This window comes from Diadema setosum, chromosome 1, assembly GCF_964275005.1.
Source record: "Diadema setosum chromosome 1, eeDiaSeto1, whole genome shotgun sequence".
NCBI classification, from domain to species: Eukaryota; Metazoa; Echinodermata; class Echinoidea; order Diadematoida; family Diadematidae; genus Diadema; species Diadema setosum.
The window spans coordinates 25400402-25423172 of NC_092685.1; the positions used below are offsets into that span (position 1 = coordinate 25400402).

At 38.8% G+C, this 22771-nt stretch overlaps 1 protein-coding gene across 1 annotated transcript; it reads left to right on the forward strand.

Annotated features, from left to right (window-relative positions):
- The first annotated feature begins 176 nt into the window (after window positions 1-176).
- Window positions 177-9616, forward strand: LOC140228912 (uncharacterized). The gene is made up of 3 exons (XM_072309183.1): window positions 177-821; window positions 3196-3430; window positions 6362-9616. The coding sequence occupies exons 1-3, from the start codon at window positions 259-261 to the stop codon at window positions 7433-7435; spliced, it is 1872 nt and encodes a 623-aa protein (XP_072165284.1). The 5' UTR covers window positions 177-258; the 3' UTR covers window positions 7436-9616.
- Window positions 9617-22771: the final 13155 nt, after the last annotated feature.

Genomic DNA, 22771 nt, shown 5'->3' on the forward strand with positions numbered 1-22771 from the left:
GCAAGCTGAATCAGAATAACGCGCTTACGCGCTATTTGTTGGTATGCGCTAAGCGTGATCACCATTGTCAAGCGCGCATTCAGTTAAAAAAGCGCATAAACTTTCATTCATTACATTATTCAATACAACAACGCCTTGATGATGGTATCGCATCGTGGAGGCTTTGAATTCCGGTTTGTTTGTTTATCTGACCCATGGCCATGGATGCACAAGATCAAACTGGAAACAGGATGAATATCTCCCTAAGTCAAGGGAAAAATGTTTTTGGCCTGTGACCTGAGTGAGGGTTGTCGTCAAACTCTCGCCATCGTTCTCCTGATGATACACATCATCTGCTTCTTTTGTAGCGCCGCTCTATGTGCTGTTGGATTTTTCCTCCGCGTCAGTCTCGCGGCCAAGGTCAACCTCATCGAGGGCTACGATGGCGACGTTCTGCCCGTCGTCCTCATGGCAGTGGGCGGGTTCACGGGTCTCACCAACCTCGTCGGGAGCAAAATGGCTTTCGACATCGGCAAACCGCTGCGCAGGAAACGACTGCGGTGTCTGCTGGTCGCCCTCCTCGTTCTCCTGCTCGTTGTCCAAATCGCCCTGCTTACCGCGGGCATCATGTGCTTTGCCCATCGCCGTCATCTGGCAAGGTCTTTCCACAACGGACTCATCAAAGCCATGGAAAAGTTTCAGAACGACCACCAAATCCGGTACGACATCCACAAGCTCCAGATGGACTTCCGATGTTGCGGTAACGGCGGCTACGAAGATTGGTTTGACATACAGTGGATCAGCAACGATTTCCTGGATCTCCAAAACCCAAACATTCAGAGGTAAGTTTCTAAGGTCTCCCAACACGAACATGACTTGTAATTTTCTTGCATAGCCTAAAAGATATTTTCCTAACCGTCGCCAGGCTGCACATTATATCATGAACCATGTCAGGTCTCCAGAGAGCATGAATAATTACAAGCTTTTTATCAGAGTATAGTTGGCTGAAAATTTACCCTCTTCAGATAATTAGTGATATTAATGTTTAGCAAGTTAAGAAATTTCCTCTCATCTCCATAACAGCTCCCCGCCCTGCTTGTAGTTCTCTCTCGCTTTGAAAAATGATAGGCTCAGTATCTATTTGTTTCCAGACCAGATTCGGCCATCTGTGCCAAAGGCTTCTAGTTCTATTTCTTCTTTTTTTTTTCCATAAAAAAGTTAGTGATAAAATATCATCTTATTACAGCTCTTGACAGTATTTTAATACATAGCCTCCCTCAGTGAAAACCTATCCATCCTGCGAATCAGTTTCATTAATGGTATTAGTCTTTTCATTTTACATTGTAACCACAATATTTTACAATCTTGTTGAGAAGTTTCTCATTTTACAATCTTGTTGAGAAGTTTCTCAAGTCCTTACAGTTCAGGCATAGGACCTACAGATGATCTTTCACACACAACCATACAAACATACATGATTTTCATGTATATCATTAGGAATTTTTGTATCCAAAGAATAATGAATCTAACTTATTAGAGTGGTGTTTATTTTTTACATGCATCATACACCCACTAACATTTGAATATAAGGCTAAATACTTTTATGATCAGACAGTGATATTACAATTTACATGTTAATTTTTAAGTTTGGCATATATCATTCATTCTCTCTTGTTGTTGTTTTTTAGTGTCATTCTTGATTAAAATCCGAATAGAACTTTGACCAGATGTAGGCATCCTATGTCTGTTCCCATGTCTAATTCTCATACATATTATGCCCTGCATGTGCCTTTTATACGTCTTTTCCTTGGCAATTGCTTTAATAATATTGTTATTTCTATTTTGTTGTTACATCTTCAATTGTTTTCCCTTGTTGTTGGTAAACTTCAGTAAAGTGATGATGTGCTTCGATGTGGGGGGTTTGCTGCTCTGCTGGTAGAAGAATCCCAGGAGGATGAAACGGAGTCTTCCACAATCCCCACAATGACAACAAACTATTCCTATGTAGTGTGTTAATGTTGCATTATTCCCATAATGCCGTACAGTGCTGTTTATATATACTGTATGTATGTATATATATATATATATCATTTATTTATTTATTTATTCATTTATTTATTTATCAATTTATAGAGAAACCTTTGAGCAAAGAAAATGGGTTTTCATCGGGATATATTATTATGTAATATATCATAATGTAATATGCGACAATCTTAGTATCCTATGCAATTTATTCTGCCTTCCATTTTATGTTGTTCTTTGCAATAGTGTGATCAAGAGTACAGCCAGGGAGGTGCTAGAGAAGGAGAGACAACTACTGCTCTCCTTTGAAGTCATGCGCGGCGCCGCCGAGAAGTTATGCGTTCAACTACAGGTGTTACCCATGTGCTTTGACAAAAGAGAGCATCAATAATCGGGACTAGCGCTCTCACATCTAGAAATACTTGCCCCTACTGCAATTCGCTCTCTCTTTCAATGTGATGGCAACAATGAATTTGTGTAACTTGAATTGGAGCAGCGAACCAAAATGCAGTGTAAAACTAACAATTTTAACAGCAAATAGTTTAAAAGAACGCTGGAATACGCTTTAGCGGAGTACTGTATTTGAAAGATCAAAATATCCCAGATTAAAAGATTAAAAAACTAACATGCACAAATATGCGCATTATAGAAAAATATTAGGTTTTTAAGAGGGCCTAATTTTCATTTCATTTTGATTTGCGCATTACGAAGAAACTAGAAATACATGTTTATAATATTGAATTCTTTCCTAAACTATTCTAAATCAATTCGAGTAGACATTTCTATTTCATTTAAAATTTTACGGTGAAATAGAACTTGTAATTCAACGAAAGGTGAAATGCGTTCTTCGTCTCCCAACTTCGTCTTGCAAACCAGAGCGGCGCCGAGCATGACTTCAAAGCGTAATGGAATGCTAGACATCCCATTGTAACGCCTTGAACCCAAACATGCGTTTGCATGAATTACGAAGAGTTGCCACTCCATCTCTGTAACACCTCCCTGGTACAGCCACGTAAAAGTAAAAATCTGTTTGTAATTCTGCCAGTTATCACTGAGCATATTTTCGGTAAAGACAGATTATATTATCCCGTCAAGAACTGTGACCTTTTTAAACACCAAAAGTATTGAGTATTCCTTTCACCTCGTCTTTTTTGTTCTAATTCTCTCTCTTTTCATGTTTTCCATTTTCTGCAGCAAGATGACGAGTGGACAGTATCTCAACGATGACGTCCCATTCTCATGCTGTCGGCCATCGTCGTCGAGGCCATGCGTCCACCACTTCGTGCACGATAACAACATCCATTACCGGTACGACTACGGCATCGACCTGACTCTCCATCGCACAGGATGCAAAACCAGCCTCATGGAGTACTTCGGATCGCGACTCGCCAGCTTGGGCGCAGTCACCATGGCATTGCTTGGATTACAGGTATATTAACGAGCACTTTTTTCTCATTTTTTTTTTAAACTCCACTCTGAGCTCAAATCCACTGAGTGAGAATTTGGCCAGTGAAACAATCAGGAAGTGGAACAGTTTACGGGTTCGTTGAAACCTGACACAAATAAGAGCGTTATGGAAGTTTTGGATATGATGAATGTCAAGATTCAAGATTCAAGATTCAACTTTATTTTCACTTCCATTAAATAAATAAAGAAATTATATACATTGCATATGTGCACGATATTTGTAATACTTGCAGAACGTAATTTGACAATGTACATGTGAAAATGAGAAGTAGATGCAATTACATCTTTGTTAATATATACATAAAGCGTATAATACAAGTCAACTAAGGATGAGGATGGAAGTTGAGGGTCCCACTAAGAAGCAGAGCTTGTATGATATGGGACCCTCACAAAAAGACAGCAATATAAAACAAAATAAAACGAACCGATGTCAACTGACATCAAGACGATTGGGAAGGGAAAAAGAAAGAAAGGGAAAAAAAAAGAGAAAAAAGAGAAAGAAAAAAAGGGGGAAAAACTACAGCACGTGCCATCGTGGACGCAGCAATCTAGATTCCAATGTGAAATAAGTGATGAAATACAGGCTGGATTGAATATAATGCAAAACATTTTTTTTATACGTAATTATGTTGGTAAGAATGCAGGTGAAAAAGAGAATAGACACATCGTTATATTCAGAACACAGACAGGAACGTAATCATAAGGAGGACTTATGTAAAAAAAGAGTGATGACTTGACTGAGATGATAAAGGGAAACTAACTCGGTTGGATGTTGTAAGATTTCAATAAAATGTCTTGAATGTTTTCAAAGAAAGTTATATCCGTCCCAACCACTAGATCTTCTTCCTCTTCCCATACATTCACAATATACACACATTGACTACATTGTATAAAACAATACAAAACCATCGATATAGAATATACTGGAAAACGCTTCATTGTTTGACTCAACCACCGAAGGAAAAAAAAAAACACCTCACAATACATACCTTTACAAGTCATATCATTCATTGATTATAACAATTCAAACTTATACAGGATCATGTGTTTTTTCCACTAAAAAAAAAAAAAAAAATAGCTTTTAATCGAAATCAAGGAAGATGTGAAATCATATTTCGCCCACCCCGATACCCAACCAGATGCAAATCATAGACAGAATCAATACTGTCCTTAGCTCTTTCACTCATTCATTGATACGCACATCAGAAATTATTATAAAACATCCTTTTCAGAAATCTGTCATTGCAAAATTGTTAAAAGTAGACAAGCTTGACGTGAGGGCTATACATTGTTTTCTATTTTAGAGCTCATGTCAAAAAGGAACTTGACTGAAGACTTGGGCGTGCAAGTGGAGACCTGTGAGATCAAGACATCATTTTTGTATTTATGATGTCATCTAATTTGCATAAGAGGCTATGATGGCGTTTGTGACCGGTATGACTAATAAGGGAAAACGATGAACGTCACGATTCATTGACACTCTTGATTCTGTCTGATCTTTTAATGAAATTTTCGCTATTCTGTACTTGTTCAGTTTCCCTGTAGGCCCTACTATAGGGAGAGTTAACATGAGTACGGAATTTATTTAACTTTAAGTTCACGGTTGAATGCTATAACGCTCCACTGCATTTGAGTGTAAATTCCAGTGGAGTCCCCTCGTCGTTTGCAGAAGGCGAAGTACATTGCAATCCTTTTGGAAACCAAAGTGCACAATTCAAATTAGTTCATATGTGAAATTGAAATCAATATGACATCACGAGTCTCTGTAAGCACCAACACTGTATTCACATCTGTTCTGAAATGACGAAAAATAAACAACGCGGTGTAGAAAATAAGTGTTTATACAGCTGTTAAATATGCAATGGAATTCAGTCACGTAGATTTTAGGAAGGATAATATTGTTGTCATGTTATTTTTTTTTTCAATATTATTCACCTCCGGCAAAGAAATAACGCTGCGATCATAACGATTATAATTATCTTTTCTTCTGACGGCTGTCGACCAAATGCGCCACTTGACATTTTCCAATGCAATGTCGAAAAGTGGGTTTGTCACGTCTTCCATTTTAAGGGGCTAAACGAGAGTTTTGCATGAAGGAGATGTTTAGCAGCCATCACTAGTCTTCTAACGGTGTAGGCGTGACATCAACACTTGAGTATATATAGGTAACGCCCACAGAACACAGTTTCGTTTCCTGTTGTGCAATTGATTTTTTTTCTTCTTCCCATTAGATTGCAGCTCCCCAATTTAATTTCCGTCGTCGTAATATATCACAAACTGACTGGAAACATCTGGGACCAGCTTATAATATGAGCCTCATGTCGTTAAAAGGAAAAAAAATGAGCTTCGAGCTGGGCTATTGCTGTATATTCAAGGCACTGATTCAAGGTGTTACATCTTTAGCACTTTCTTTTTGCACGTCATATTTCGATTCTTGCTCATGGATCATCCATATACGATTATCTTTAACAATGGCTCATGCGTAGCTCCATGGTTCATGCATGGCCTATTGGATGATTGCGACTTTTTGCATCAACCGTATAACTTCACTTATGTGTTCCCTGCTTTTTGTCTTCAAGACATAATTATATGCTATGGTATTTTAAAAGAAAACTCCACAACATTTTCTTGGGGGAAAATTATTCCTTACGCTTCCTTCATTGAGAAAAGAAACAAAATAATATAAGCACAAACAGCTCCTATACAATGAGTGAATATTCGGCGCGAAATCCGATACGCGTCATACGTTGCACATTAAAATTGTGTATATAAAGTATAGATACACCAACATCTTCAACTTACGTAATGTGAAAACTGCCTGAAAGTTTCACTAGGGTTTGTATACATTCTTAAATGTTTTTGTTTGTTTGCTTGTCTGTTTTTTGCCTGCTAGACGGTGGCTGCTCTCCTGGTCCGATACCTACAGACATCGATCACGACAGCCATAGAAGGAGGTGACCCCGAGATGACATCGCCCGGTTTCCTGTGCCCAGGAGGAGCGGCAGAGTCAGGGGCTGGAGGGGGCAAGGTTGTGAGAGGATCCCTGGACGATTTCAAAGCTCACGACTTGGACTTCGAAGATGACGACGACACCTTTATCGACGATTCGACGTTCGATGAAGAGAACTTTGAGGAACCGGTGTACGCGAATATTCAGGAGATTAAGGACGAACCGATCTACGCGAATATTCAGGAGTTTAGGGACGAACCAATATACGCGAATATTCAAGACGTTTCCGCGAATAAGGAGGAACCTATATATGCAAATATCATCGGCACAGCTGACAATATAGCCAATAAGCAGCAGATGACACCGCCTCAGCGGCCCAGCGCGCCTCCAAAAGCGAAACCACCGGATGTTCCTTCACAGAGACCCAATAAGCCCCCACAGAGACCTAACAATCCTCCAAAGAGACCGAGCAATCCTCCACCCCAAAGAAATAAAGGAGCGCAGCCAAAGACTAGTACACCGAAAAAGACTCCACCACAAAAGTCTGTCAAAGGGACTAAAGGAGGCTCGCCATCCAAACGGGACAAAAGTTTTGGCTCAGACAAAGCGAAAAGTCCTCAGAAAGCAAGTACGAAAGTGAAGTCACCCGGAGCTAGAGGTTCGACCAAACGAGCAAAGACAACCAAACCGAGAGCAGAGAAGAAAAAAGTAAGATCTTCAAGTAAGTCCAAGCCAGCGAAGGCCTCCAAGAAAATGACGAAGGCCCCGAAAACCAAGAGCGTCAAGCGGAGCCCGAAGAGAAGCAGCGGTAAACAATCAAGGAAACGGAGATCGAAGAACAGGAACAACAACATTTCACCCGATTCGAGCGAGAGTTTCGTCTCGAGCGGGACAGACTCGGCCACTGATAGCAGCGAGGACTCGAGTAGTGCAGCCGACACTAGCACCTACGATCTCGAGTCAGGCTCTAGTTCCGATGAGTCAGATCCTTCGAGTGAAACGCCATTATTGCCATGACTTCGACCACCATCTCAAAGTTTAGGGACACAAGCAATACCCCCCTTTCCCTCATTCCCACAAAAGTTTTGTGTGTGGACAACTTAATCGCTATGAGAAGTAGCCTATACCAAATCCATATTTCAAAATACTCATGATTGTGGCCGTGATAGTTTATAGAATTAGAGGTGTCTGAAATGTCTTGCATTTTTGTTTGATTGCTGGAGACATTTCAAGTTGCCTAGAGGCAATGTGAAAATGTGTAATCTTGTCGTGATCCATGCAGTGATCTTCAAGTCTGTCTTCCAGATGTTAACCTGCACGAGACACCAATTCTATCTCAACAAGAAGACTGAGGATCGTCCGACAGTACTGGCTAATTTTCAGAGCATCTTCGGTATTTCGAAAAGATATAGAAAAGAAGAAAGTCTATGTGATTTGGAGAAACATATACCTGTATACGTTAAAGCATATTGACACTGAAGGTCTGTAAGCTGAGAGTACATTTCCATGAATATTTTTTGAAACAAAAATCACTGTAAGGATTGAAAAGGATCATCCCGACATTCACATTATGGTTCGACTGCTCGACACCGATAATACAATAAGCGTTTGATCTGAGACAAATTACCTAACACCTATATACTACCCTCTTCAGGCGAACTGTTGTCGACGTTGAGAAAGACTCTGAGGGCTATCGAGTGGGGGTCAATGCCCTAAAACTCCTTTACGCGCAGACAATTAGAGGCCTGCAATCGAGAAGCTCTTTGGGCGCTGTCCAGCCATCGCGGAGAACGATCGATATTTCTCCCGGGACGTGATCGGAACACCCACTGGCTCATTAAAATCGTCATGAGCATTGAGTGTGGAGGAGCCGAGTCGAGTCGAGAGACTTGTTTGTCTGATATGCGCCATCAACGTTGACTTCCTTTGGTTCGAACAAGTTACTATGTATCCGCTAGGCCATGCTGACCAAGCGGTATCAAGTATTTTGTGGTATATGCACCATATCCAATTTTGTTTCTTTTTTTCCATTCACCCTGTCTTTTTTTTTATTATTGATGGGCGTTCTTCTGTTTGTCGTGTCGTGAACCTTGTTTACTGTCTGGTCAAGAAAAACAAATCGGTACTCCTATAATTGCTTTAGGATCATGTTGTGTTGAAGTTCAGACACAGGGAATGTATCTATAGGTTCAGAAATGAAATTCTGTTTTCAAAGTAATAATACATCACCACGTAACAAGACCTCTATTATGAAGAAGGTTAAAACAGAGGAAGCTCTGTCATGATTTTAACCGTCCACCATTCCACGTTTTTATGCTTTGTTCTGTATTGTTGAATTTAACACACGATTGCTAACTCCTCTGTAGAAATATTAAAAAAAAATCACTTTGATGACTGAATATACTTTTCTTCATCTATCCTTTTATTGAATGGGAACTCGTTCCCTTTATGAGTCAATATAAAGCGTAAGTCCAATCCACGTTCAAACTGGCCTCAAGGAATAGAGCAAAGAAAACATTTGTAATTCCAAAGTACATGTTATTTTGATATCGTTTGAAAAACAACCTTGCCACTGTATCATACTTTTCCTGTCAACGCTTCATCAATCTTAGGCGGTCACAACTGCAAAATGATACCAAAGATGTCATAATTACCATTCGATTCATTTCAAAAGAGGATATGTTTTAATCAAGATTTATATTTATAGGTCAATGGGACATTAATTCTGTCGATGCCTGGGTTATCACCTTCACAACTGTGACTGTGACCAAAATCACTTTTCCCGTTATAAAAAACAACAACAACAAACAGCGACAAACATATAAAGCGTGTAGAATTACAAAGCTTGGGGGGGGGGGGGACATTTTTTTCTGTGACTTATCATGGTGATTTTTTTTTCTCATACATGTCTACGCGAACCACGTCTATAATATAATCGCTATATTGGCGCGTGGTCAGTTACCAATATAATTTCTTAGTCGCTGTTACCAGATCGTAATCAGCACATTATTTTCCGTAGATTCAAATCTGTGTATCCTTTATCAAACATCGCTCTTTTGTTTTTATAATGAATCATAAAATAACCTTTGCCTTTATAAGAAGGTATCGATTGTTTCGAACTTGTGATTTCTTTTGTGTTCATTCTTCGAGGCGTGATATCACAATATCCCACGAATAAATCTTGATCTGACGGAAAAACACACGACTTTTTTTCTTTTTTTTTTCTGGCGTGGGTATGGGGCTTTCCCTGTAATCTTGGAACAGTACAAAAATTATCATTTTGCTCTCACTGCGATGTGGGTGCTAGATCAGAGTGCCACTCATGGGACATACATGCAATTTCTTGTTTAAACGGAACTCATCCCGATGACCCTTGATTGTTTTGACCTGTGCGAGTAATAGCCGTTTTCCAGTGAGGTCGCCCTTGGCCCCTGTGGTAGCGTGACTCATTCGCAGACAGACGTGGCATTCCAAGTCGGGGGACAGCCGCAGCGATGGTGATGATATATTTCACTGGGGCAGATGATACCCTACTAAATCATGCATCTTTCCAAACCATCTAATACAAGTATCATGTCGGTGCCACCACATCGCAAAATACAGTCCTTAGTCACAAAATGACAACATCAATTTCTGATAAAAGAAGATAAAATTAATTTAATTTAATTCAATTCAATTCAAATCAGTTCAATTCGTATTGAGTTGAATTTTTGTATTGAAAGTTTATATTTTATGTATATTTTATGTACATTTTATATTGACAATAAATTATCTTGAATCTTGAATCTTGAATATGAAAAACCCCCTCAAATGGGGAAATTCTTGCAATGGAACAGTGCTATCATGCGTTGTTCCAACTGACCATCACAACAACAACAACAACAACAACAACAACAACAACAACAACAACAACAACAACAACAACAACAACAACAACAACACAAAACACCCACAGACAAGCAAACGGAATATTTCACAGGCCAACACAAAATATCAACCACAGACTTTACTATCATGCAACTAGTGGTTTTGGATGTTTGTTTGTTTGGTCTTTTTTTTTGGGGGGGGGGGGTGCAAAAAAAAAGCGAAGCCAAGGGCAATGTCAGTGTTTTTGGAAGTCAACTATAGACAACTAGAATTTCTTTACCCCATCTTCGGCAAATTGGTCATATATCACACAGAAAAAAGGATCTTGTACATTTTGAAAAGAGGTTTGAAGAAATGCCTCCTCCCTCTTTTCAATAGGAGAGAGAGAGAGAGAGAGGGGGGGGGGAGAAGGGCGGAGAAGAGTTAAAAGTTAAAAATCTGAATCTACATTACGCGGATTCAGAGAAGATTCATGAATATAATATTAATCATCTACACACGGACAAACATTACTTTTAACGAGAAGGCAGACAAAAATAGCCAATATCGGACTCTGTTAAAAGTAGGGACAATAATTGAGGTTTGCAGAATGGAAGCAGACAACACTTGCCTTCCTTGAGAGGTCTATGTATAAAGTTTGAAAGGCGCCCACACTTTAAAGGCACAGTTATTAGCTGAGATGTTTGTTTGTTTGTTTGTTTCAATTCCATCTGGGAAAATGGCCGGATAACCCACATTCAGCTGCAATAGCTGGTCTTCCATGCATGGGGTCCAGTTGGATGTTAGGCGGGACCCCTCTAGTAAGAGGCAAAACACTCTGTCCCTCGGATAGGACATTAAATGGAGGTCCCGTGTGTGAGAGAGCTACAACTCATGCACGTACTGTAAAAGATCCCACTTCATTTATTCATAGCAAAGAGCAGGGTACGTATTTAACCACTAATGTTGAGCAGATCGGACTCTTTGCACTGTCGGAACGGTCACGTTGGCGGTGCTCAGCAGGTCAATATCCTTTTCCTCTACTTCTCGATTGGTGTTTCGATTTCTCTCAGTGGAAATAAGAATCTAATAGTGTGCATCCTGTGGTAAACTACGTGCGATGAGAGGAATATTGTGTTTTCAGTTTCTTCCATAATAGTTCTATAAAGCCTGCTGCTGTTAATGTTAACACTTTGTCATTCACGTGTGACGACTACTCCACTGCACATTCCCATCAAGCATCAACGCATGCATGACGTCATGTCATAAGACATCATCATCATCGCCATCACAACAACAAAAAACAATAATAATTATGATAATAATAATAATAATAATAATAATAATAATAATAATAATACTAATATTCTTCTTTTTCTTCTTCTTCTTCTTCTTCTTCTTCTTATTGTTATTATTATTATTATTATTATTATTATTATTATTATTATTATTATTATCATAATTATTATTATGATCATGATCATGATCATCATATCGTCATCGACTTCCACAGCAGCAGCAACAACAACAACAACAACAATAGCCAACGTGGCCAAATAGAAACATCAAGACAAGAATTAGGCCACCTAAAACTTGAATTTGAATTAAATTTAAAGTTTATTCAAAATTACCGATCTAGTCCTAGCTCTCTTCCTCGGCACTTACTGAACATGACGGGTATATTAAGTGCATGTGTCTTTTTCTCTTTTTCAGTACAGACGAAAGAATTCCACTGACCCTCTCGATGCATAGCTTTGTTCTTCATTTTTCTTTGATAACAGAAAATGATTTCACGATTATGACACAAAGTCAACTGAATTATGGGATGTACTATTGTGTTCACTTACTGTAAGTCGAAACGTAATGTGCATGTTATTCAGTTATACATCAATATAAATATATGTTCGGAAGGAATAACAATTGAAAAATCATGGTTTCGACTGTATACTGTATCGAATTCAAACATCAAATTTTGTGCCTAAATGTGCCTGTTTTGTAAACCAGTAGTAATTTGATTTGATTTGATCGTATTTCTGCATTCACTTTTCATACAAGAATATAAGAGAAAGCCAATTGAACTTATTGAGTAATTTAACAGTGAACTATCATTGGGTACGGGTTGATGGTTAACATAAATGAAAAATACTGTATTTCTGAATAATACAGAATGATTATGAACAGGAGTCTTTTACGCATTAAATGAGAATAAGATTTTACGTACCTGTTTTTTTTCTTCAAAAGACAAATATAAACAAATCTAAGGTTAATAGAAATGCAGGAGACCATTTAAAGGTACTATTTACCGTTGGGAGCAGTGATTTAAAAATGTTCGTGTTATCAGAGTTATCACATTTGATGCATATAATGCAGGTCAGTTGAATCACAAAACATCCTACCAAATTAAAGTTTGGCAATAACGCCTAAAACATAAAGAGATATCACTATTTTTCTCATTAAACCATTTACTGTAGACGGTTTAGTGTGCAATTTTGTTATAACTGTTGTTCACATTATGTATAACAATGCTTAACATTTATTATGCTGATTGATATTTTTACATTGGTTATTTATATCTCTAACTCACATTTTAGAATAAGTTTGAAGCACTAAAGCTGGGTTTTGTTTCATCTGCAAATGGTAAATAAGCACATGCATGGCGAGGGTGATGGCCTCATACACATAATATAATACAATCAAAGATAATGATAATCCAATCACCACTCATCAAGCCAAAAGTTTGTATAGATAGCAAAGAGCAATAAAAGAGTAAAAACATACATATGTGCATATATATATATATATATATATATATATATATATATATATACAAGTTAACATCAATATATATATATATATACAAGTTAACATCAATGTAAACTAATGTTTTTGTCCTTGAGCGTTCACTACGAGAATTAAACGAAAACTGCGATGAGAACACTCCATATTGCTTCAAAACCAAATTACTATTAATTGGGAATGAATCGAGAATAGAATTCTGAACGCTAAAAGTAGATTAATTTGTGACTGAAAAATTCACTGTGCGTGCTGAAATTTCATCAAGTTAACTTTACGTTGAGCAAGGCAATAAACTAACTTAAAGGGAAATTCCAGGCGATTCATATAATTTCAACATCGTGTAGTACATAAATCGACAGCACCATAAATAGATTTGTGGGATCTATTGATGTGGTCCTTCAGCAGATAAAACCAATACTTTGAAAACGCAAAACATATCATATTGAACAAGGATGATGACATACTATATGAGGTTCATCTTCTAATGAAGCAAGCATTGTAAATCCGTTATAATGCACTTAACAACTTCACCTGTGTAGAATTAATTCATACATGCTTTCTTTTGTTCTGAGTCACTATAGCATTCAGTAGAACACAATATGGAGCGAAACCGACTGAAAAAATTGACCAAAAAAAAAAAAAATAAACAGGAGGGTAAATTAAAAAAAAAGACTCGTGTTGCTGGTCAAAATGAAAGCTAAAACTAATGATAGCCTGAAAGAAATTAAAACTTATTTCTATTTATTGATGTGAAAATATTATGTGATCACACAGGAGAGAACAAATCAGAATTAGGGAAGCAGAGAGGGGTGAAAGAAGGAAAGATAAAGAACGAGACGGGAGGGGGACATTTTTAATCCTGTCTTTAACGCTGAGTTGGCAAACGAAATGATGGTGCGCCACATTATTATTATATCGAGCCTATAAATCCGTCTCGGATGCGCCACATCCAGTGAACGGTCGCTTTTTTATTATTACCCCTGGAACGACTCTGCGACGAAGAGCTAACGATGAAACTGGAGTCTCCTATACCCGGGTTTGACATCTATGTATTGCCCAGGTCTCCCGCGTGGCTGCCGGGGCCTCTTGAGAACATTAACCAACCCCCTCTCTATACTACGGATTGGGGGCCGCGCTGCGCTCATTATGTTAATTAACGCGCTAGAGATGGAATTCCCGTGACGGCCCGATGTCACGTTCGGCGCTCTCCGAAACCCCCCCCCCCCCCCCCAAAAAAAAAAAAAAAAAAAAAAAAAAAACATTCAGCATAAACAATATCATGCTCCTCTCAACACGTTCTCTTTCTATCGTTTTGTTTTTCTGTTCCATTTTTCTTTGAAGGAACATGTTCCATGCAAAGTCAATTCTGCCCTGGAGAGCAGACATGGAACCCATTTACGCATTTACGTCGAAAATAACTGGGCGCATAAATCCTTAAAATGGAGGTCAGATCTTAATTGCTAAAATTTGGATTTGAATTTTCAGTTTATATCATTCTATTTACTATATCTCATGCTACGATACTTCCTCGAAAGGTCACTCTATCTAGAATGTGAGTAATAAACACTTACAATGATGAGTGATAATAATACAATGCTAAGTTTCACAAGTGTTGTACTTATTTTGTTTACTTATTCGCGATTAACAAATCAAGTAGATTATGATCATATCCTACGTCGAAGTCGTGAAATGAGTCTCTGATTTCGTTGGCATTGTTTCAAGCAGGAATCGTCTCCACAATATTTACCTTATCTTTATGCATATGGGGTCTCGACTGACTTATATGCCCCTTCTAGTATAGACACGTTAAACACGATTTCCCTTCGTGTGTTCGTCCTCTGGAGATGGTGATTCATTCACTAGCCTCTCCTTATACCCTGAAGTACTGTGATGACAATGCTGAAGATATTATCATGATAGGATCCCTTTTGGAGGAGATGGGCAAAGGGGGGGGGGGGGTGGGATTTAAAAGCGCTGATGAGGCTACCTCTGATAGATAGAACCATCACCTTTTTACCCACTGGGAATCAAATCACAAACACAGTGACTCACATGACCTGAGGTATATTATTACGTGTTTATCTATACATTGCTTGATTCGTATCTTTAATTGTCATTAACCTAAAATGTTAGAGGGGCATATAAAGTATGGTAAAAAGAGAACATTTGGTAATGACCTTTTTTTTTTCTTCTTGAAACCAACCATCAGAAGATGTATTTTCCAGATTTTTTAGCTCATTTTGATTAACATCCATGTCCATCTCGTATACTCCTTGATACCTTACCGGGATATTCGATGAAATGAAGTAAAATAGAAAATTGCAAGAGAGCATTATCTGCCCTGATTCTGTGACTGCTATTGTTGTTATCGTCATTACGAATTCAATCTATTTTGTAATGATGATGATGACGATGATAATAAATCCCAAGATTTTCATAATTTCACATTATCCATGAATATATTTGTGGAAATTATTGTGGTCCTTGAGCAGATAATGAGGTATTCTGAAAAGCCTAAAACAATTGCAGTGAACAAGGATGATGTCATATGGAGCTCACACATTCTATATTCTAGCAATGTAGCAATGTAATTTCATTACCGTGCCATTTGCTTAACAAATTCACCTGTGAAGAATTTATGCATACTTCTTTGAGCATCTAATCATGCATTCTTTTGTGGAGCTGGTATGTCATCATCCTCTTTCGTTGTGATTTCTTAATGAATTTTGAAAACATTCTCATTCCTCATTGCAATTACTATTAATTCTGAAACTCTCTACCCATTATAACCAATCTATATAATCACCAACCTATCTATATAATCGCTTAAGTCTGACAATCTTCCGGAATTTTCCCTTAACGTCATCAGAAATAAATGAAAAAAAAAAATCGATAACACTTGGCACTCATGCCTTAAGATTGGAATCAAATCGCTAACAGCACCATTACAGGGTAAAACAACTTGGACAGAATGGAATAACAAACAAGCAACAAATTGAATCTGAACAGATCTGAGATTTTAAGTGGAAACAGAGATTAACGCCTGCGTTTTGAGTTGACATTGTTATGTAGGTGCGAGAACCGTTTTGTGGCGAATCTCTTCTGTGTCGGAAATTCCCGCCATGGTTGACACGAGGACCGGCTTACAGTATGTGATTCCCGAGCGGATTGCCCTCCCTAGATGCCAGCCGTCATCCATTATACACCTCAGAAAACGCTTTCCGAGGCACGATTCGATCTGGTCGGCAAACACGGCGGACGGCAAAGCAGAAGCGAAGCCATACGTTGACAAATATTTGGGGTAGTTTGTCACTTCAGTCGGCTTGACTGTCGAGGTTTGGCAGGAGGATGGGGGTGGGGGGGGGGGAGGGAGTGGGAAGAGGCAGGAGAGACGTTCTAAATATACGTATGTTTATTGTCGTCTAGGGGGACGAAAATGTGTGCCGACAAATCTGTGAGTTACAGAAAAACAAGGTATCGGATTTTGCTCAGAGCCGTATAAGAGAGAGTAGTTTATTTTCATTTGAAACTTTGAGATGACAGGACATTTTAGAGAAAGACGCATAATGTTCGCACAAATTTAGCTTCTGTGTGTGTGTGTGTGTGTGTGTGTGTGTGTTTGTGTATGATGATTATGCAAGCCAAACACAAGCTGCTACCAGCTTCAAAGCCTGTGTTTTGTCATCCCATTGCATTGCCCCTCTGTATAGTGTGTTGAGGCTTTTGCACGCTTTAAGTTTGAAGCTACTCATCACCGAAGTGCAAAGATTCCTAAACAGCGGGGGTGTATTGTGGGACGAAATTTGGATCACAGTTGGGGGGTGTGGCCTAGCTCTGCGTACTGCTTTGGAAATTCGTATAGGCACCTACACAGCGACGGTATCAAGAAGTATCCAGAGATGGAGAAATAGATAAAAGAATAACTATAAGCACCATTACCGTTTCACAGCAGGAAAGCGAATCTGTCAGGACACATCACGCCGAGCTATGCGGACGCTTTAACCATCAATGAGACGCGGCATTATGCCTTGGCGCCATTATGCGAGTTTTCGACATCTACGGAAGATGCCAAGTGTGGGCGTATACAACCCTGCTGGCCCATTTTCACTCACACTCCATTTAACTCCGTTCCTCTGTTTCATCTGCAACCCCTCCCTCTAACCCCATTCCTCCGTCTCCATCTGCTTACTCCCCTCCCCCCTCCCCTCTCTCTTTCTGTCTGTATCAAGGCGGCTCTCCAAACCTCGGATCACGTCGGGACTATTCTTAAAGCAACCGCTATGACAGTGACCGCAAGAAGATTGAATTAACAATGATGCCCTCATTCCCCACAAAAATCCCGGCATCCCTCAACATCTTCATAGATTCATAGTTATAAACCAGCTTGAGCACTTTTTGAAGTATACGAAGGAGATTTGAAATCGAGTCTGGCGAAATGAAATTCATTTATTTCAACCGCTGGACCGTTGACTGTTCTCATCTTAGGAAAGGTCGAAGGGATTCCCGCTGGATAAGTCGGAATTGCAACTTCTGAAATATTGTTGGCAATTACCACGGCTGCAGCCACTTCAGCTTTCAGAGTGACCGGTCTCCGCTCTACTAGTATTTTCAGTTGCTCTTGCGGTCAGTTTAGAAAAGTGACAATCAATAGCCAACTGGTATAGATGTCTATGACCTTAAACTATAATTCACGATGTGTACGACCTATTTGAGGGCATATTCTGTACAATGACTTACAAATTAGATTCATATCTAATGAACATTGATGCCGCACGCACACATCTGCATTGATAACGTATGTTATTGCTATCATCTTTCTCTTCGAGCTACACTCATTCCCCCACACCCTCCCCCTGCACGGGGATACAGAAAAGAAACTCATTCTACTGCCTGAAATCGAAATAGGTCGTATATCACACACGCGCGTCGTTACTGCCCTACTTTACAAGGAGGCCTCGTGAAAGAGAGAATGGTGGACGTGGAATGAGCATGCCTTTCTTACTGCCAGCTGGACAATGAACCTCATTAAATCGACACCTGGTCTATTAGCTTGTGAGCTGTAAATCGTTAAACGCTGAACATCTGAGCTCTTACCTCAGGGCGAATATCATTTCCCTCAAGGAATATCATATACAAACATATTTTGAGACGTGCACACAAGCAAGATTGCAAGATTTTGTTCCACACCAGAATTCTGACGAGAAGAGCTACGATACACATTTTGTTCCTCCATCAGAAATACCGGTCCGTTATTTTGAGCATGCATGTGTGGAATGAATAAAACATTACTCTTTTACATCCGAGGACGATAGCATTTGGAACCTATGTTGATTTACCGTTTAGGCAATTGATTATTTTGTATTTGAACATCCAGGCTGAACAGTCACAACAATTTATGTTAGCTCAAACCTAATACATGTACGGGATGCTTTCAAGGCTGACTGGCTGTTATTACAAATGCCAGTGTTTCTTTTGCCGAATAAATGGCCTAAATTGGTCTCAATCAATCAAAGCTTTAGAATTTCATAAAGATATCTTTATTAATTTCCAATTTGAAAAAAAAATATTATGTACGTGCTTCCACAATCTTTGGTATTGTGTTAATATGATGCTATGAAAAAGTTATATCGTTGAATACAAATGCTATTTACTTTAAAAATGAAAATCTGATTGTCAGAATTTTTACTATACTCAGTATTTCCCATAGACAGTATGGTTAAAACGAACCATATATAAGCAACAGTAATATCTGTTCAGATATCTTGATACTGACAGCATATGATTTTTATCAAAACTGTAGAACGTCAGAATGTTTTTCTTTTTATACACTTGAACACGATCACGCATATAGCTATCAAAGTCAGTTCGACAATCTTTGAAACTGAGCCATCACAATGTTTAACTATTTGTGTGCTGTGAGTGCCGATTGGTACAGAGAATATTGTAGGCCCTACATACTGTCCAAAGTCCCTCGCACAGAAAGGTTTAACACGGTCTTGAAGAGATTGTCGTTGTCAGTGGCAAACATACAGGAGGGTAAAGAGAGAAAGTTGTTTCTGAGAGGAATTGCTGGTAACTTTACGAAGCTTCAAGGATGAGCTGAAGTTTCCATTATTCTCTATTGAATAGAGATGATCATGAGATCTGTCAACGTCATTATGCTTTGATTAATGTGTCAAGTTTGCAAACTTCGCACATTCAAATGCACTTTCGAAGTGAGTTTCCGTTACTGCAAACTTTGTAGGCATACTGTGATCTTATTGGTTGATTCATTGTATTGTTTCTGTGAATGAAGTATTTATTTGGTTTTGCTTCAGAGCATGAAAATGTTCCCCTGAAGTAATGATGTGAAACAAAAATTAAATAAGATGAGATGGAATGATGAATTTGAAACTTGATGTAACTTGCAGATTTAAGTGGTCATTCAATTAACACGCACGCACTCACACACATACGCACACACACATATGTATGTATGTATATATATATATATATATATATATATATATATATATATATATATATATATATATTGATTATATACATAACATACATTATGTCAAGGCAAATTGTCAGGTGTGACTGACAGGAAGATACTTCTTCATCCGACGGTCATCGTTACTTAGCAACGCGCATGTCGACAGATGCACGTTGACAAACAATTCATCCAGGTATCATTCGCATGTGACATATAAGGGCGACTTGGGCGAGACTGGGTAAACTAGGATAAATATGAAGTACGTGCGTGACAAAGCGGAGCAGCGAAATCATCGCGAAGCAAAATCTATTTACGCACGCCGTCCGTCACGTTCGAATTTTGTATCCCGCTCCCCCTCTCCCCCCGCCCCTCCCCATCTAAATCCCATTTTCCATAGGATTTATTATAATTAGGAAAGACACATAGCCCGCTGCATAGTAGCATTTCATTACCTATCCATATCCACTGTATAAGCCATCGCAGCCAGCCTCTAAATGAATTGCAAATCTTTTTTTTTTTTTTTTGGGGGGGGGGGGGAGAATTTCCCCCCTCAAATACATTTCTTTTTTTTTTGTTGTTTTCGGTCTTAAAACGCAATGCTTGGGGAAACACCTGGCGTCCAGTCTGCCTTGTTAGTCGCATAAATTGACATGTTGAAATAGTTAAACAGCCTGTCGGATGCGTATTAGGCCTACTCCTATTCCTTCGCCTGTCTATGAGTTTTAACCGCTGCTTCCTCCCAAACAAACGAAACTCATTTCGTTCTCATGCTCAATTATTCTTTGTTATCGGAGGGGAAAGGGTTGACATAATGTGAGGGAAGTCTGATCAACCATTCTCGATCGACAAACTGCACACACAGAAACAAGCACGCTATATGCAATTCTGACCATCCCAAAGAAGCAAACAAACTAGCAAATAACCCAAACATTGAATGAAAACGCTGAAAACAAATATAATCTATTCCCTTCCTTCATTGTCCTTCAACGAAATAATTTTTCAGACAAACATGACAGAAAAACGCAAATTAAACATTTATGCTAGAATTTCTTGTACAATGTACTCCTACCGTACATCAGTCGGGGAGTTTGGGAAGTGGATGTGACATCAGCGACCTCCGTAAGACCTGTCATCTCCTGCCAACCCCATTGAAACACGTATAAAGAGCAAATCAAGTTGGGTCTCTTTCTTTTAACTATTTTCTTACGGTAAGAAGAGGGGCATGAAGAGGAGGAGAAGGAGGAATTGAGTATAGGGTGTTAGGGGAGGGGGAAGAGGGGGAGGAGGGCAAGCGGTTAGGAGGAGGAAGAAGAGGAGGAGGAGGAAGAGGAGGAGGAGTTTCAATGACTGATGTGATGGATTACAAAGAATAATTTGTCCCTTGTTTGACGTGGAATGTGTCAAGTCCCTCCATTTCAGATCATGCCTTTAACGAATATCAAGTGACACGTTTTCAATATTTGCAATCCAAGCGCATTTGTGGCTCGTCTGAAATAGGAGTTCAGACCAAAAAGAGTTCATGGAGGTTTTTTTTTTTTTTTTTTTTTTTTTTTTTTTTTTTTTTTTTTTTTTTTTAACGTAAGCCCTGCCATTTTATACCACTTCTCAAAGAAACCTGACAACACCAAAACTGCATATTCATAAAGTTGACACAGGTAAGCCTGTGGCATTTTGATACGACATACATATTGGGAAGCTGTTTGCTGATGCTTTCAGATTTGAGAATGATTTTACCATCTTTGCCATGATCACCTATTTAGCTGTCAAACATATTATTTCAATGAATGGAGTCAACAGTTGATGTTGTGCCTGTGGTCAATGACAGGCAGAATACGTAATTAAAGAAGAAACACTTTTTATCGTAAAGTCTAGAAAAACGAACATGTTAGTAATTTGTTCTAATTCTATAATAAAAAATAACCATAAGAATATAGAACTCCTTCCCTTGTCCGCACGTTGGTACGCCTATTCTGTCAGTGTATGTGAAAGGAAAAGTCATCTTTATTCGTTTTTAGAAGCTTCAGCGCGTGGTGAAAGCCAATTTGTTTCACCTCGGCTGATGAGTCCCTCATAGGACAAGAAGGCACCGGAGCACATTTGCGGTTTTTTAAAGGTATGATATAGTTTTAGTTGAGGTGAGAATTCAGCTTTTAACTTTTTGGGAGATACTTAGAAACCGCTGAATGAAAGGTTAAAAAGCATAATTATAATACAATTCTATTCATTATACAATCACTATTCTATTTCATATCTGCCATATCTGGGCCTCAGCTTAAGTCGCCTTCTCGCCTTCTCGTGCTAAACAAGTCGCCCTCACGCTGCGTCACGTGCAAACTTCGACAAGTCATCTGCAGTCGAAAGGAAATGAGCACTCGAGTGCAGAAAACAACCAATCATGAATCACATGTTTAGTACATTGCAATACCCAGTCTCGGTCTCATCGTCTTTTCATGGAAAACGGATACAAGGGAAGGTTTCCGGGAGTTTTTAGATCAAAAGTACAAAGAACTTGGCCCTGGTACTGGTCATGAATAACCACGCGCTGCACCTGCTGAAAGTCTGCATAATCCGTGCCCTTCATGTGGTGCCATTTCGACCTTGGTAGTGTCGGAATTGATCATTTGACTCATTGATCACCATTTCTTCCGCTGTACATTCACAGCAATATACATTAATGAGGAGTGGGTATGATTAAGGCTTAGCGCTCATGCCGTATGCCAATAGACCGATTTACCAATGTCGTGAATGTTGTCAAATTTATGAATGTTTCTTTCCTCGATTAGGTCCTAGTTAAATAGCTTTTCCATTAACCTATTCCTGATGAGTAAACTTCAATACTTGGAATTCAGCCTGCGTACATGAGCTGTTGCTATGTCGGGCAAGCCCTGGGTGACCTTTCTGGTTATCAGGAATTATTACCTTGTGCAAAAAGAAAATGCATGAAATTTTAAGGTGTTATCAAACTGGTCTATTTGAAAACAAAACACCTCTTTTTATTTTTCTGTACAGCTCTTTCAAATGTGTTATTTACGTGGAAAAAGCAAACGACGAATATCTCCTCCTTTGACTTGATTTTATTTTTTAATTTGATTTGAATTGGTTTCCACTTCTTGTTCACAAAAGCAAAGAAACAAACATAACATATAGTTACATTGATTATTACTATACAGTAACGTTTTGCCTTTTTTGACGTATACAAAGATAATCGAAAAGCACACTCTGATAACGTCTAT

What these genes read in the sequence shown, in the direction of transcription:
- LOC140228912 (XM_072309183.1), top strand. Translation starts at nt 259, where the DNA reads ATGTTTTTGGCCTGTGACCTGAGTGAGGGTTGTCGTCAAACTCTCGCC. An exon ending in CAAAACCCAAACATTCAGAG is followed by an intron (nt 822 to 3,195) that starts GTAAGTTTCTAA and finishes CATTTTCTGCAG; the next exon opens with CAAGATGACGAGTGGACAGT. An exon ending in TGGCATTGCTTGGATTACAG is followed by an intron (nt 3,431 to 6,361) that starts GTATATTAACGA and finishes TTTGCCTGCTAG; the next exon opens with ACGGTGGCTGCTCTCCTGGT.